Raw genomic sequence first — 17,386 nt, 5'->3', positions numbered from 1 at the left:
TGGAACAAAAACTTGAAAATGAGTCAGCGTTAGTAACAGATGAGTGTAGGCAATTCCATTCGCTTGTTGCCAACGGGAAGAAAGAATGTTTAAATGCATCACTGTGACATGAAAATTCGGTTAGCGTGAACGCGTGATGGTTTCTCAACTCTCGCTTATGTGATAATGAAACATACTGTGATAAGTCGATGTTAAAGGCGTTATGTAGTAGTTGATATAAAAATTTTAGTCGCGCCAACTTTGCTCTTGCTGATAGCGTTTCGAGCCCGGATATTACAGCTAGTTCGGTTGGTGAATCTGTTCGCTTGTATTTGTTATGAATGAATCTTAGTGCTTTACGCTGTATTCTTTCAAGCCTCGAAATGTTAGTAAGAGACTGGGGAAACCAAACGGTGTTAGCATATTCTAGTACTGGTCTAATAAAAGTCTTATAAGCTAAAAGTTTAGTTTGTGCAGGGGCTAGGCGAATACATCTTCTAAGAAAAAATAACTTGCGCAATGCTGTAGCAGTGATGTTACTAATGTGTTCGTTCCATCTAAGGTCTGAAGTCAGTGTGACACCTAAATATTTGTGTTTGTTAACAAAGGTAAGTGGAATGTCATTCATTTTATACACGAAATTAGAAGGCTGTTTTTTCCTGGTTACTGCCATTGCTACGGATTTCTTTGTGTTGATTGACATCTGCCAGTTATTGCACCATTCAGCGATTTTTTCTAATGACCTGTTGAGAATGACATGATCTTCGTGGCTTCTTATTTCTCTGTATATTATGCAGTCGTCAGCAAAGAGTTTGATCTTACAGTTAATATTGGCAGTAATATCGTTAATAAAGATAAGAAATAACAGGGGTCCCAGAACAGAGCCTTGAGGAACTCCGGATGTGACTGCTACCGATCTGGATTGCACGTGGTGGTAGAATACGAATTGTGACCGTTGATGCAAAAAGTCCTCTATCCAAGCCAATATTTCGCTATCACCAATGAAGCCTCGCAACTTTGCGATTAGTTTTGAATGACACACGCAGTCAAATGCTTTAGCGAAATCGAGTAATATAATGTCAGTTTGGCTGCAGTTATCAATATTTAAAGCGAGGTCATGAACAACTTCCGTTAATTGAGTAATAGTAGATAGGCCGCGGCGAAACCCATGCTGATTACGTGATAATAAGTTAAAGCGTTCTAAGAACTCAGTTAGGTGTTTAGAAATTATATGTTCCAACAATTTACACGCAGTGCTAGTCAGTGATATTGGCCTAAAATTCGATACTAAAGAAGTACTGCCTGATTTATGGATTGGTAATACCTTGGCTATTTTCCAGTCATCTGGCAGTTTGCAGGTACTAAGGGATTTACGGTAGATGAGACCTAGGAACTTGCTGCATGGTTCGGCGTACCGTTTTAAAAAGGCGTTTGGAATTTCATCAGGACCGGTTGCTTTCTTATCGTCCAGGCCAAGAAGAAGATTAAAAATGCCGGCGTCGGTAATGACAAGAGGATCAATTTTTGGAACATCATATATTTCTGTAACGGATATAGAGCAGTTATCGACTGTAAACACTGAGCGAAAAAAATCATTATGCGCATTTGCCACTTTAACCCTCTCCCCGACTGGTAGATGAGAGGCATCGCTTTTATCCCCGCCAAAATGTTTCCAGAACCGTTGCGGGTTATTGGTGAGGAAATCTGGAAGTGTAACCTGGAAGTAGTGTTGTTTGGCTTGTTTTGCTTTTTGTTTAAAGTCTGAAATAGCGTTTGTTAGTTTAGTTTTTTTAAGAGCTGTTGTTCCTTTCGATTTAATGTTTTGTCGAAGCCTCTTAACACGACGTTTTGCTTGAATGACTTCACGAGTAATCCAGGGATTTTTTGTTGCGGGCCTTTTTGTTAACAGGGGGACAAAATGAGATATGCAGTGAGTTACAATATTTTTAAACATGAGCCAAAGAGCGTTGATATCAGTATCTATACTAAAGGAAAATGCGGAAAAGGAGTTAAGTTCGTGTTCTAGATAGGTAAGGATGCTTGCATCGTCAGCTCTGTTAAACTTCGGTATTATTGTTAAAGCAGTTCGAGGTATGTCGGTAATTCCCAGGGGTAGAATACAAATCGGAATGTCATGGTCGGAGATACCTTTGATGATGTTATTCTGGGTCCTGTCCAAGGGAAAGTTTTCACTGAGGAATATCAGATCAAGCACATTTTTCGATGTATCCTGTGTTCGCGTTGGACATGTCACTGTTTGGCGAAGGCTGAAACTTAGCATTAAATCGACTATCGCATGAGATGCAGGGGATGAGGGATTCATGTGAGTCCAATCCATTTCAGGAAGGTTAAAATCACCCATTAGTATCACACGTGAATTTCTACTGCGAATGTGGCGTTGCATGAACTCTTGAACAAAACATATGCTCTCGTGTCCCAATGAAGGGCTTCGATAAACACATCCTACAAAAATATGACCACCATTGGTTGACACCTTACAAAATATGGCCTCAGCATCCTCAACTTCTGGCAATACGACGAAAGAAATGTACTTTTTTATTAGTAATGCTACACCACCACCACGTGTCTGTCTATCTTTACGAATTACGGAATAGTTTGGAGGGGCGATTTCTCGGTTCGAGATATCTGCCGACAGCCAAGTTTCAGTGATGCCTACAATATCAGGTTCGTATACTAGAAGCAAGTTTTCGAGAAGATCAGTTTTGTTGAGGATGCTTCGGGCATTTATATTTAATATGGTTACATCTTTGAATGTGCCTTGCGACGGGTGACTGGTCCGCTCACGGCGTCGTTTTTTTCTAACGGAACTATGTCTCCTCTTTCATCATCCCATACATATATGCGGCTATTGATATAAAGTTTGTCAAATGCTAGTGATACCTTTGCTTTTTTATCACGGTGAGGTTTAGATTTTTCCCACAACTTTTTGCGTATTTCTCTTATTTTTGGCGAGAAATCTTCCCCGATCGAGAAGTCCGTATCCTTTAGTTTGAAACCCTTTTTCAGAATTGCTGTCTTTTGTCTCCAGTCCAGGAGTTTAAGGATGACCGGCCGCGTTTTATTTGGTCCCGGTCTACCTAAACGGTGAATCCGCTCGATGTCCACTGGTTCTAGTTCCAGGGTGTCCTGTATTATTTCTTTATTCACAGCACTTTCAAGAATTTCGTTGGTCTCTTCTTCAATTTCAGGGAGGCCGTATATGATCAGATTGGAACGCCTGCTACGATTGTCTAGATCGTCAATTCGTTTTTCAAGCTTATCGATGACACATTCCATATCCGCTAATTTTTGCTGAAAGCAGGCAACAGAATTTTCCAGTCTGGTAAGAGTGTTTAGTTTTTTATCAATTTCGGCTAGTTTTATCTCCTTAATATCTTTTATGTCTAAGGCTATTTCCTTCAGTTGTTTAGCTATTAGCGCTATATCTGGTCCAGGGTTCGTCTCTATGTCCCCTCCCAACAGCAATAGCTTTCGCAAACATGATATCATGGAAAACACAAACCCAGCAAGCCGCGGGCACGGCAGCACCACCAAACACAGGTCATTTGAACGAAAACATTTTCCGTATTGCTTCCTCACCTGCACGATGAAAGAAAACGGATTTTGAGCGAACTGCATCTCGGAAGTGCCGCCGTGCCCAGTGCCAGCCGTAGGTTCGCCGCTGACATATATCAGCCAGTCCAGCGGTGGCGCTCTTGTTTGCTGAGGCGCAGATGATCCGCAGCTTGTCTCCGATGGGTGGGGCAGATGGAATGCCTTTGTTGTCGAGGGAGGTAGATAATGCGGCACGTGAAAAGCTGTGTCGTTGATCCCTCGTTCCGTCCGGAGTACGCTGGTATGTCCCGTGCTCCCAGTCGTGGCGTGAAGCAGCAGGACGACCAGACACTGCACGATGAAAGAAAACGGATTTTGAGCGAACTGCATCTCGGAAGTGCCGCCGTGCCCAGTGCCAGCCGTAGGTTCGCCGCTGACATATATCAGCCAGTCCAGCGGTGGCGCTCTTGTTTGCTGAGGCGCAGATGATCCGCAGCTTGTCTCCGATGGGTGGGGCAGATGGAATGCCTTTGTTGTCGAGGGAGGTAGATAATGCGGCACGTGAAAAGCTGTGTCGTTGATCCCTCGTTCCGTCCGGAGTACGCTGGTATGTCCCGTGCTCCCAGTCGTGGCGTGAAGCAGCAGGACGACCAGACACTGCACGATGAAAGAAAACGGATTTTGAGCGAACTGCATCTCGGAAGTGCCGCCGTTAAGAGAGAGAGAGAGATGGAGTTAAGAGATCGAATTTAAGAAGATAATTTGTTAGCCGAATGACAATTAGTTTTTCAATCAGTTTACTGAAAAACGGTAGTATAGTAATGGGACGGTAGTTGGTTATTATACTGCGGTCGCCCTTTTTGAAAACTGGTACCACTTTTCCTCGTTTCAGCTGATTAGGAAAACTACCAGTTATAAACATTGAGTTAATTAGGTGAGCCAAAACAGGTGAAATGTCCTCGGCAATAAGCTTCATTTTAGCTGGGACGATCCCATCTATCCCGGGGCCTGTATTTTTTAATTGCCTAATGGTTAAAAGTACTTCGTTAGCAGAAGTTGGGTATAAAAAGAAAGAATGGGGGGTGCGAGTACACACTGGTGACTGTGAGTTGACAGCTGTGTCAGAACTGAAGATACGATTAAAAGCATTGGCGATATCTATAGCATTTGAGAAAGTGTCGATTCCATCGCTAAGGTTAGTCATGGTAGGTTCACGGGCAGCCAGATTTAAGCACTCTTTAATTAGTTCCCAGTTTTTACGCGTGTTGTTTCCATTAGCTTTAATTTTGTTTTGGTAATAAGTACGCTTGGAAGTCTTAAGCACAGCTGTTAGAGTGTGACAATACTTTTTGAGGCGGTTACGAAGTGCGAGGTTAAATGGCTGCTTTTTAAGTTTTTTCCTAAGATTATCTTTTTTGCGAATGGAACGCAATAACCCTCCCGTAATCCATGGATTTCGAGGCACGGAGAATTTCTTCTCCTGATTAAAAGTCGTTGTAGAAGAGCTAAGGCATTCTGTTATTAAACTGATGAACTTGTCAAACGCTGCATCACGACAACTTTCATTCAGGACGTGGCTCCAGTCTGCGAGAGTTATATTCTGCTCTTCGGCTGCGTTTCCTTGACGTTCGCCCACAGCCACATATACAGTAACCATAGCAAACCATGTCTGACCATGCTTAATCAAGTTTCCACTCTGAGTGCATAGCGTAACAAAGCTTTTGCTTACATAACCAGGCTTAGCCGAGCTGAGCCACATCAATTTTTTCGGAAGCCATGTGTATGTTAGGATATGTCAAGACAAGAACTGTTAGTCTGTTATCAGTAAATTTATTTGGCGTTAACGTATCAAAAACCCAGCGTATTGCAATAAGGGCGCAGTTATTCATTAGCAAGCACTAACGTGCAGCCATGCGGCTACAGAGAAAAGCTATACAGCAAAGAAACGCAGAACTGTCCAGCTATTCTCTATTATAACTACAATTACTCCCTTAAGACATATTAAAACGCTGCAATTTATGCTCTTTGTATAGAATTTATTGACGTTTCTGCAGGAATTAATATGAACTACTACAAAGACATTTTTTGAGGCGTTGATAAACTACATATTTACATATTTTATAGAGATGTTCTACCATGCTCGTTAAATCATGTGAATATTGTCACGGTGATTAAAGCGGAAGCAAGCATTGATTATACCGCTGACTATCTAAAAATCGCTACCACTTTCCATACTTCAGAGATTAAAAAAAAATCATTTTGTGTAAGTTATGAATACATTTCTATGAAAATATGGAGTGCTATGCGATAGCCAGTACTGTTCTGCTTGAGGGCTGGGGCTCAAGTGTTACAAGAAATGTTGTCAGAGCTAAACACTATGACTTAGTCAATAACAAGGTCATTTATGGCCTATTATTGGATTTAAAGAAAGCTTTTAATGTTGTGAGTCATCATATTATTGTGTTACAAACTTTTCCACTAAAGATTTCGGTGGCCGTCCTTGGCATTACTCGAAAACGGCCATTCGGAACGTTGGCAAACTGTGATGGTCGGTAGTCAGCATACTTCATCGCTGCATTATAGCTGCAACTGCCACAAGGAACGTCGTACCATCGCTTCTCTTTAATTTATATATTAACGATTTAGACACAGTTACGCACTTGGTGTAACTTATGCGGGTGATACGCTGATATAAAGACGTATCAGCTAAATTACATGTATATTCAAATTCTGCAAACGGATACAGTTAACTTTGCGACTGGTTCAGCTGAAATATGAAAAAACTCACGATTGCAAAAGTAAGCTTGTTTGCTTGGAAAGTTCCACAAGACTATACTAATTAACTGCTCCATTCTCCAGCATGCGTCTGAAGATACCAGGCCTGGTTTTAAAGAGCGTTAGTTATCACTACTTACATTTGTCGGTTTCTCTTCCGTTTCTCCGTCGCTGTCAGATTCAAGATGGCGGCTAAGTCACGTGATCTCTGCTACAGCATTGCAAATAATTTGATTAGCTACCACGTGACCACCCATACAATAGAGTCCATCACTTGTTCAACCATATGTGACGTCATGATTCCCCAAAGCCAAAAGGCTTTTATTCTCATCAGACAGAAAATTCGTAGGCTTGGGGGTATACAGCGGTGTCAGATACGGAATGTGTAGGTTTCTAAATTTATGTGTCACGTAGAAAAATCCGAATTAACCGCAAGTTATACAACATGGCTAAAAGTGTGTTGCACACCACATCGGCTAAGAATACTTACTGGTAGCAGTTTCAAAACTGCTGGTTTAATTACATGCCTCCACTTGAAGCTGTTCAAGAAACTGAATTTAAAATATTTTTATTATTTAAGCAATGAATTTATACTGCAAATTCAAAACCTGTTCCTTTGGGGCACGCCCGTCGTTAGAGTGTTCCGCGGGTGAGTACTAAATGTGGCAAAGCTACAAAATGTCCTTATATAGCACCTATATTGAACGAGTTGTCAGATATAACCTGTTTGCCCGTTGCACTTATAAAGAGCTGTATGCTGCAGTAAGATATTAAGAAACGTTTTTAGCGGGAGTTGATCATCGATCTTTTCCTGCTAATTTTACAATATAGTTTTGCTGTGTATTGTAGCGTGTGTTCCATAGTTTTCTAAACAGGATTCGGTAAGCAATAACAAATATCACCTGGTATGATTTGCGAATATGCGATATCAATGCTTCAGTATTCGAGACTAGCGTGGGATTGTTATTTAGTCCCGCTACCTAGGAAAGGAGATAATAATAACGTTATAGGGGGAAGGAGCGTAAAGGTTGGCGCCTTCGAGGGTAATCTTAAGGCGTCTCTGGAATGGTGAGAAAAAGCCTGGTAGGTATATCAAATATTAGGTAAACTTGTCACCCAACGGCATTGAGAAGACAGAACGAAACGTGAACACCCAAGTGCTTGGTTACCAGAGATTATTAGGTTAGTCACATTGCCCCTGCTTTGCTTCGGTGGTTAAAGTCGAGGCAACTCCTTAGCTTCATCTGATGAAAGCATATATTGCACCGGATCAATCACAAAAGCGCCGAAATGCGGAAATGCTGATGTCAAGCACAGCTGCGTATATTGTTTTGTCGAATTCTACCAGTCGAAATATGGTTTCACTAAAATTATCTGTAAAGAGTCGGCACATTTGAATCTTGTAAAAGTCGTCTGTCCACGCTAAAAGTTTGTACAAGATAGAAATACGGCTATCATGGCAACATTTTTCAAAATGGCTGCCCTAGTGACGCCCGCGGATTGATTTGCCAAGGATAACCATGCGCTGGCAAAGCAAAATGGCTGCCCTAGTGACGCCCACGGATTGATTTGCCAAGGATAACCAGTACCCTTGAAAGCAAAATGGCTGCCCTAGTGGCGCCCGCGAATTGATTTGCCAAGGATAACCAGTGCGCTGGCAAAGCAAAATGGCTGCCCTAGTGACGCCCACGGATTGATTTGCCAAGGATAACCAGTGCGCTGGCAAAGCAAAATGGCTGCCCTAGTGACGCCCACGGATTGATTTGCCAAGGATAACCAGTGCGCTGGCAAAGCAAATGGCTGCCCTAGTGACGCCCGCGGATTGATTTGCCAAGGATAACCAGTGCGCTGGCAAAGCAAAATGGCTGCCCTAGTGACGCTCACGGATTGATTTGCCAAGGATAACCAGTACCCTTGAAAGCAAAATGGCTGCCCTAGTGACGCCCGCGGATTGATTTGCCAAGGATAACCAGTGCGCTGGCAAAGCAAAATGGCTGCCCTAGTGACGCCCACGGATTGATTTGCCAAGGATAACCAGTACCCTTGAAAGCAAAATGGCTGCCCTAGTGACGCCCGCGGATTGATTTGCCAAGGATAACCAGCGCACTGGCAAAGCAAAATGGCTGCCCTAGTGACGCCCACGGATTGATTTGTTAAGGATAACCAGTACCCTTGAAAGCAAAATGGCTGCCCTAGTGACGCCCGCGGATTGATTTGCCAAGGATAACCAGTGCGCTGGCAACGTCCTTCAGTGGCATTCAGTTACCGGGTGATTATGCTGAAAACTTCAGAATCGTACGAACAACCATCTCTTATCTTTTTCTTTTTGTGCATGCGTGCGTGCGTGCGTGTGACAGAGAAGATAGAGAGAGAGCTGAAGTCGTACGTCGATGCATACGCGTGCGAACCCTGATGTATATCCTGTGCAGAACCTATATCTCCACGTTGCAACCTAGACGTCTAGATTCTTGGAAAAAGCCCAGTTCCGCAGCGCAGAAAAGAAACGTCGAATCTTTCTTGGCCTGGAGTCGCCTGACGCAATTGTCTATACATAACCGTCGAAGCGCAGTACTGCCTCCAGAACACCAGCACTGACCCGGCCTCGAACTACTCAAGCCGACGTCTGAGCATCAAGTCTGGCAAAAAAGAGAACAGTCCCCCTGCACCGGAAGCAAGTGAAGTATACTCTCGCCTTCCACTCGTAACGTCACGGTTCCAACGTCACAACCGGCGAAAGCGCCACCCCGAATTCCTGAGTGCACTCCCAGAACTCGCGATCCCAATCTCGTGATGTCATGTTCAGTCGACCCGCTTGCGCACTGTCATCGTCAGTGGCGGGGACCTGGGACCTTCAAGCTGTAGCGGACGGGCTGTCTTGAGAGTGCAACTCGGGCTTCCAAATTCTTGGCGAAGCCTGGGAGCCTCCAGACAGAGGCTGTTCATGACCAAGTGGCAGGGGAGTGGGAAAAAAGCCCGCAACCACAACACGAAGACGAGGATAAAGTAATAGTAAAAAAAGACGGGGATGTTGGAAAGGAGAGGATCCCTTCTGACGTGTCTCACGCGCGCGCTCGCGAGAAAGGTGGCCCGCGCGAGGCCAAATTTGGCGCCCGCGTCTTGGGCGAGGGGTCAAGAATATTTACGCCAGCGCCGGTAGGCGTTCGCCACTCGCACCCTCTCCCAGTCGCCGCGCATCTCGGGCTTTTTTTCCTGGCCGCCCCTGCAGTCGTTGCGCGTCGGCACAGCTCTCGTCTGGGTTTAGCGCGTACCACCGACCGCCGCACCGCCACCTTGCAAACCTGTGAGTACGCGCCACGTGCCGGGCCCAGCACCGACGGAGATTTACGCGCCTGTCACTTTTATTATACACTCGGATATTAAGAACAGCGGGCATCGCATTCAAGGTTTTTTATTCCTTAAATTTACATCTTAGCTACTCAGCTCAAATAGCAACAGCGATAAAAGGCAATGTAAGGGAAAATAAAGGAAGGTTGAAGGATCAGCCCATAAACCGCTGGCCAGGGAACTGAAAAAGGTAAGGTTCAACTAAAAAAAAACATCGCTCGTTTGCTGGAATATAATCATTGCGAGCTGCGACGTAGCTAGGAAAGGAGGCTTTACGGCAACCTGCTGCGAGAACTTGTCTAAAGGTTTGGGTGTTGCTTCCTGTCACGGCTTTGTGACCGAATCAGTCTAGGAAGGAGATTTAGATGAGCGCTGAATATCCCGTCAGTTTTGCAGAATACAGCTAATTTCGACAATGTACCCCTGTCTTTTGTCCAAAGAACTCGGCTCTTTAAATCACCACACCAAAAAGGAACTTGTCATTGTTTTGTATGACAGACAGGTTGATATATGCCGTCGAGTACGTTATATACCCATCCACGAGGCTACCGAAGCTGTTCCGATTATTGACTGAAGCGAAATGACAGGCCTATAAAAAGTTTTACTTCAGCTCACTTTGCTGTTGCGTGCATACGGGTCAGTACGACTTCAAAACGAATGAGTAAACAGGTAGAGATTGAACTCCAGTATAACCTCCGAAAGCGAAATTCTGTAAATTGGGAGAAACCTGGCTAAGATAGGGTGCGTCCTCAATGATATTGGTTCCGATTACTCGCACTCAATATTAACGCATAGATGTGCATAGCTCTTGGGTTCTCGGTCTCTTCGCCAAAACAGATTTAGCATACTTGAGTACTTAACTATATGTGCGATAACATATTGCTCAGTTGAAGCATAGAAGTATAATATGCTCTCTATGCAACTTCAGATGGCACTGGTCTAAATCTGCGAGCGTCTGTGTCTCATTGGAAGTCGTGATGTCCTGATTAAATATTTATTTGTCCACCTCTGAGAGAGTTCGAAACTTTGGAGCCAGGAAATCATGCGTTATTTCTGCGATAGCCAGCTCAGGAGTAAACATCGACGAGTAATATAAGTTCAAGTATAGACCAACGTGCAGCTCAATATGCTGATGGACTTTAGAGCATTCAGTAGAACTGCTCAATTTCAGAAGCACGGCGAAATGCCAGTGTTCGTATCGTGTACCACCCCATCCGATAACCTCCCCGATAACCCCCCCTCCCCCTCTTTTTTTTTTAAACCACTGTCTCCTTTTCGATCTGCCAGAAAGAAACGGTCACGCCTATGTTCCCTTCTCAGGTTATCATATTACGCTGACGAGGTTCGGTCATTTTCTTTTCTTTTTTTTTAGAGCGATACAGCCGGCAGATATCCAGTCGTCAGCGCGGAATTCATTTCAATGAACAAAGAAAAAAAAAAGAACACCTTTATCGCGATACAGGCGCCCAACTTCCGCTAGCATTATGTGTACAAGCACAGGAAAGGTATCGGGCGTACCATCTCCACTATTTCTTACTGCCCAACCGCGCACTGCCACCGTATGCTCGCCGACTGGCCTCAACGCTAGTCTACCGGCGCTCCGGATATACGCGGGTAGCTGAAAGGCACGTGGCGCCATCTGGCGCTCTCATGAAAATCTGCGCATGCGCACTGAGAGACCGTGGTAGCGATGCGCACTGTGTTAAACGTCTCTATTACGGAGTGTAACCACACAAAATCGCCCGCAGCAGTAGTCCAACAGCTTAAAAGAAAACGGTGGCAACGTCCCAACGTCTTCTTTCTTTCTTTGGACTGAAAGTACAACGAAAGCAAGAAAATGTCTTCGTCCTCACTATGTAATGGCGATTTCCACTGGTCGATCGGAGCTGGGCGCCCGAGCCGACCTAAAGCGCTACAGAGCGAACCAGCCTTGGTCGACCAGCGGAACGTGTAGAGCGCGCCGCGGAAGTAAAGCTGAGCCGGTTTCGAAAGTTGTAGCCGCATCCCAGCGCCAAAATGTTTGCGGTTGATAAATAGGCAGGAGTGCGGCACTCAACAACTTGCTTTCTCATTTTTTTAACGCTGCAGACGTTTTTCGATAGACGCACTTCGACATATTCGCGCAAAAAACGGTGACATACAGCGTCCTCTGCCGATGTCGCTGAAACGGTCAAAAACAGCCAGAAGAATCCAGCAGCATCCGGAAGTGACCGCGTCAGCGACTAGGACTTCCGGCGAGATCCGACTTCGGTCGGCGGATCGAGCTGGAGCGTCCCGAGCTGCCCCGAACGACCAGCGGAATACGCGCAACCTATCTTGGTCGACCAGTGGAAATCGAAATCGTCGTCCCGGAGCAAGAAAACGTGCTCCGTACCGACCAGTGGAAATCGCCATAAGTCACGCGTGCGTACAGCTACAGTGTAAATTTCCTTGCAAATGTTAATTTTTGGTAGCAGAAAAGTCAGAAATCGGTGGCTGGTAACTGCAAAGAGGGGATCTGAGTAACTCTTCGAGTTTTAAGAGGCGAGTCAATAAAAATAACGAAGCATCCCGAGCTTTTCCGTTCTGTGCAAGAATAGCCCCAGCAGCTGTCAAGCTACGTGACCACTCACCGTTTATCTACTAAGACCGTACCCAAAGGAAAAACAACTGCCTAATCGAGCAAATGTAAGGACGCGTGGCTGTTTCTCGCTTATATATTTTTAAAACTTTAGGAGTGAAAATAACTTTTAGGATCGTCAGGTAGAGCCATATCGAAATATTGCATAGCTAATAAAGACTACAGGCATAAATTTCGGGCTGTAGTCACACAGAAAAACCAGGATTAAAAAAATAACAAAACAAGGAAAGGTTAATGAAGTTTCGTGCATGTAGAGCAATATTATGCACTGCTAATCAGTTGTGATGTAACTTCGGCTAGGCGGGGCTTTTTAAGCTCAAGACACATAGATGGTTTCGAGACATTCGCTTCCACCGTAATGCCGCCATTGTGGGGGGCAAGCGCTGACCGAACGCGCAGAAGTCGTGATCAGCATCCGAACGCTTCGCTTATAACCGGCGCTGAGAGATCGATTTTAATCATTCATGTTCACACTGAAAACGCACTCCGTCATAGTTAAGAAACAGCCGCAGTTGGCCGGCATTCAAAAACTGCTTCTTGGTAGCTGTGCACCATTTTATATGCATTTAGCTAAACGCGATCACCATTAAGAATGACTTGCAGGGCTCCGGAATTTTTCGCCCTGTAAATATAGCGCCTTGGCGCTCAGCGCAGAGTTCAAGTATACTCAGCGACCCAGCAAGAAAGGCACTCTTTAATATGGGAAGAGGCGGTGAACAGACTAATTGTTTTTATCAGATTGCTGCGGCCTAATGAAACCGCTGCCAGGATCTATCGCCTCGCTTCTTTTGTTTCCACCCGGAGAGCACGGTTACGCCGTCAAGCACGCATTAGGTGCCAGACGCCTTATATAAAAACAAGTGAGGCTGCCAAGAACACTCAGCTGTCACTCCCCTCCCCCCCCCCCCCCCACCCCTTCCCCTGCCCTCCCTTAGGCGCGCCGACAGTATTGTCGCCGCTGGGCTCGTAAAGTAAGTGCGGCGGTACATTTCGCGTTTGAGATTTCGCACGGAGATTATTTGCTCGCCACTTTCACAAAAAAGGTCCAATTGTTCACGTTCCTCTAAAGCTAGAAAGTGACATTAACTTCACAGAGAGTAGAAGATGAAGGCGCCAGCCGAAATTAACCCTTTGCCGTCATTAACTTCGGGAGGGCTGAAATGCAGTGCCTCCTTCAATGTTTCGTACTGGTCTCTCGGATTATTTAACGTGTGATTTTTTGTTGTCAGTGTGCTTATCAACCAGCTCCAAGTTTACAAAATACATTTTTATAATTTGCCCAGTCGGAAAAAAACTACAGAAAAGTTTGTGATGTTACGACTGAATTTCTGTGCGGTTTTTGACGGAAAACCTGTTGTGACAACAGAAATTTCTGTCCTAACATCCCAAATTTTTGTAGTTGCAACAGAAAAGTGGTACAGAACTATAGACAACAGAAATATACTACAGAGAAGTACTACAGAACTACAGAAAAATCTGATAGTTACGACAGAACTACAGGATATTTTGTCGTATTTTCAACACAGTTCTGTAGTTTTCTTCGACTGAGTGTACACAGCTTATTTTGATGCCCTCAGCTATTGCGCCATAAAGGTAATGCTACTTTTGGCCCCATCTGACCGCCAGATTTCGATACGTATCTGCCCTGCGATGAGTTTCGCGACTGGCAAGTGGAGAGAAGCGTCGCAAACATGTATACCCCCGTCTCACTCAGAAATAGAGCACACACTGCCAGATGTGTGCAAGCATACCGCAGCATGGCAACCAAAAACAGGGGCCTGGCCTACATGACAGATGACACAAACTCTCAAGACTGTCCACTTCAAGTATGCATGTGGCCAAGGGCAACATGAATACACGGGTTTTAAATATAGAAAACGTACGCCGTGTACTTCATGTAGTTGAAGAATAGCTGCTAGCCAGCGGCCAGTCCGACCACGCCGCCATGCTATGCAAATGGACCCGGATTTGAGTGGCCGCCAAGTAGGTAGCTAGGCCTCAAACTAGATATAGTATGCCATTAATTAAGGATGACAATTGGGTGAGTTTGGCGCTATTAAGTCTTGAACTTGTGCATTATTGATTGCTGTCTACGGCTGTTGGTGAAAGCCCTATTGCTTCGGTTACCGCCCCGTGCCCAAATACCACGAGAACATGCGTACTAAGGTCCACTAGTCGCAAAAATTACTTCTTCGACTGTCAGCTAACACCAAGCACGTGCTGCAACGCTGCTAAAAAGGGTGGTTCTGGCAGCACATCATCCTCGCGGCAAGAATCGTCCCTCTGCACGGTCACTACAACAAGCCGGGGCGAATACTATTCCCTAACGCAAACTCTGTTCCCCTTCTGAGTGTTAGTTAAAGCGACGACCCGTAGAATTGGAACTTTTGTTTCGTGAATTGATTGCGTAATATTCGGCTGTGCATCGCTTTAAGCTGAGTCATCGCGTATCTTACGCCGTTTTCACCACCTTGCACTTCACGATACTTAAAGGGAAGCTGCACAGGTTTTAGAAATCAGTAACATTTATTGGGTCGAACGTTTAAGGCTTGTAATTTAGGCACGCGATATCGTTTGGCGAAATATTTGAATATGCAAATTTTTTTTAAACCGATTAAAACCACGACGGCTCTCGGGCTTCTCCTCAGCGCCGAGTGGGGGCGCATCATGACATTATATACGGTAACGGCACATTTTCCCCACAAAAACGCTTGCTTTGACGGAGTAAACACAACCCGACCGTGAGAAAAAGCCCTTGAAGCATTTTTTAAATGCATGCAATGACGCACCACAAGATGCTAGCGAACGCTGTGGAAATAAGAAGTATTGTCGTCCAGAACGCAATAATAATAATAATAATAATAATAATAATAATAATAATAATAATAATAATAATAATAATAATAATAATAATAATAATAATAATAATAATAATAATAATAATAATTAATAATAATTGGCGCACAGCACGCAATGATCGACTTTGTCCGTGCTTCTCCAATGCGGTGGGAAGAAGCCGATTGCGTCGATTCGGTAATTTTGAATGCTGTCTAAAAAAATGGCGTGCTTTATCTATCGTTATATAGGTATGAATTATTTAATATTGAGAACTTTATTATATACTATGCAGTCGCCCTTGATGTTGTTGTTCAAAATAGTTTTCCCGGTTTCCTTCTATACGTTACGAACGAGTATTACGTCTCTCATTCGTTTTATCCCGGCTTTACAATCAGTACTCCCCGCATTAACACTTACCCTCATCACCACCACAAGTACAGAAAAACTAACCATTGCTACGTCGCTTCATTTACTGTTGCCGGACTTCCTATTTCTCTATCGTAAGGATTCGCGCCGAACTTCAGAATCTGTCATAATTTGTGCTCTGAAATATGGCTTCGTCTATTCCCTCCACCTCTTAGTATAAAGTTCGCCGTGCGCTGAAGTATGCCCTTGGCAACATAATTTTATTTATTTTTTTGGCCTTCACTGAATAAAGTTTGTACCACCACCACCACCTTCGCCAATGGCCGCCAACTAACTTTTCAGTCGCACTGCATGAGTTGCAACCGACTACACGGGAACTGCGTGAACGATCATACTCTAGGCGGAAAAATGTTCCCAAGTGATAATTAGCTTTCGGGAAACAACTACACAAAAAATGTAACTCTATTTCATCCTCTTGAATTGAAATGTAAGCATGAAGTGTATTGCAGTGCCAAATGGCACCACGGCCGTGCAGTGCACGTCTCGTCATGCCTTAAAAAAAAGAACACGCACACACACACACACACACACACACACACACACACACACACACACACACACACACACACACACACACACACACACACACACACACACACACACACACACACACACACACACACACACACACACACACACACACACACACACACACACACACACACACACACACACACACACACACACACACACACACACACACACACACACACACACACACACACACACACACACACACACACACACACACACTGCACAAAGCATTCCCGTCCTTTGCTTCAACGTCATGGTTGCAACACAGAACGATGAGAAGTGACTAACGCTTTGGCACAGAAGGAAGAAGAATGTTCTCTTATGCTAGTAAATTCTTCAGACAGCCTGAAAGCCCTCGTGGCTACATTTTCAAAGTTGCACATAACGACAGCGATAAATTAAAAAAAAAACAGGAGCTGAACATTTCAGAACATGATGGTGATGGCGACAGAAATAATCACGAAACAACGCCACGCTAACCAATACCTAATTAGACCAAACGCTCGTTTATACTCTGGTTACAGGACATTTGATAGCACTCAATCATGTCAGTTTTTCCCATTTCACAAATGGGTACATTTTTTTCTGGGGACATTTCTCGCGGCAAGTACTTTTTTTTTCGCAAAGCTAACCCAGGACAGTTACTTGCTGTTGTAGGTAGAAATAACTTTTTAAAGCGCCGGTAAAGAAAGGCCATTATTATTGTTGATTCATGGGAAAGGAAAGGCGCTGTATCTGTCCAAATTGAACTGCGGACACCTTACTCGCGCCATAAGGGAAGGGAGGAAGGTGGAAGTGAAAGCAGAAAAAGAGAAAGAGGTGTCAGAGTGGAGGGCTCCGGAGTAATTTCGACCACCTGGAGATCTTTAACGTGCGCTCTGACGGGATGGAGGTGTTGGATGGAGGGAGGTGGTGAAGGGTGGCAGTTCCTGGCCCTATGGGGCTGGGCAACACCTAGATGTTGTTGGGCTGGAACGGTATGTCAACGCTGCTTGCGGCGGGGGCTAGCCAGCCACCGAATTTTTATCTGTTGTAGGCCGTCATTGCACCCGCCACTGCTTCGATGGTGGACGACAGCTGTTGTTGCGGCTTGCGTCTTTCTTCTTCTTTTTCTTTCTTCTCTACTTTCTTCTACCCGCAGGACGAGCGGGAGGTGCTGAAGGGTGGCAGTTCCTGGCCCTACGGGGCTGGGACGGTATGTCAACGCTGCTTGCGGCGAGGGCTAGCCAGCCACCGGATTTTATCTGTTGTAGGCCGTCATTGCACCCGCCACTGCTTCGGTGGTGGACGACAGCTGTTGTTGCAGCGCGCGTC

At 44.8% G+C, this 17,386-nt stretch overlaps 2 protein-coding genes across 3 annotated transcripts in view; one reads left to right on the top strand and one right to left on the bottom strand.

Moving 5' to 3' along the window:
* Positions 1-2,444: 2,444 nt before the first annotated feature.
* Positions 2,445-4,236, bottom strand: LOC146179644 (uncharacterized). The gene has a single exon (XM_084579296.1). It carries the CDS (start codon positions 4,228-4,230, stop codon positions 2,740-2,742), a length of 1,491 nt encoding a protein of 496 aa, XP_084435422.1. The 5' UTR covers positions 4,231-4,236; the 3' UTR covers positions 2,445-2,739.
* Positions 4,237-9,467: 5,231 nt separating this feature from the next.
* LOC146179643 (heat shock protein beta-1-like) overlaps positions 9,468-17,386 on the top strand; it is a 28,013-nt gene continuing 20,094 nt past the window's right edge. For both annotated transcript variants that reach the window (XM_084579295.1, XM_084579294.1), the window contains exon 1: positions 9,468-9,610. The gene's annotated coding sequence lies outside the window, so the exon portion shown is untranslated. The remainder of the gene's footprint in view (positions 9,611-17,386) is intronic.

Source organism: Amblyomma maculatum, chromosome 9, assembly GCF_055883805.1.
Source record: "Amblyomma maculatum isolate TAMU_Amacu chromosome 9, ASM5588380v1, whole genome shotgun sequence".
Classification (NCBI taxonomy): Eukaryota; Metazoa; Arthropoda; class Arachnida; order Ixodida; family Ixodidae; genus Amblyomma; species Amblyomma maculatum.
Note: the sequence above shows the minus strand (reverse complement) of the source record. Positions and strands in the feature narration are given on the sequence as shown.

Excerpts from the sequence above, each read along its gene's own strand:
- LOC146179644 (XM_084579296.1), bottom strand. The coding sequence starts at position 4,230 with ATGCAGTTCGCTCAAAATCCGTTTTCTTTCATCGTGCAGTGTCTGGTC.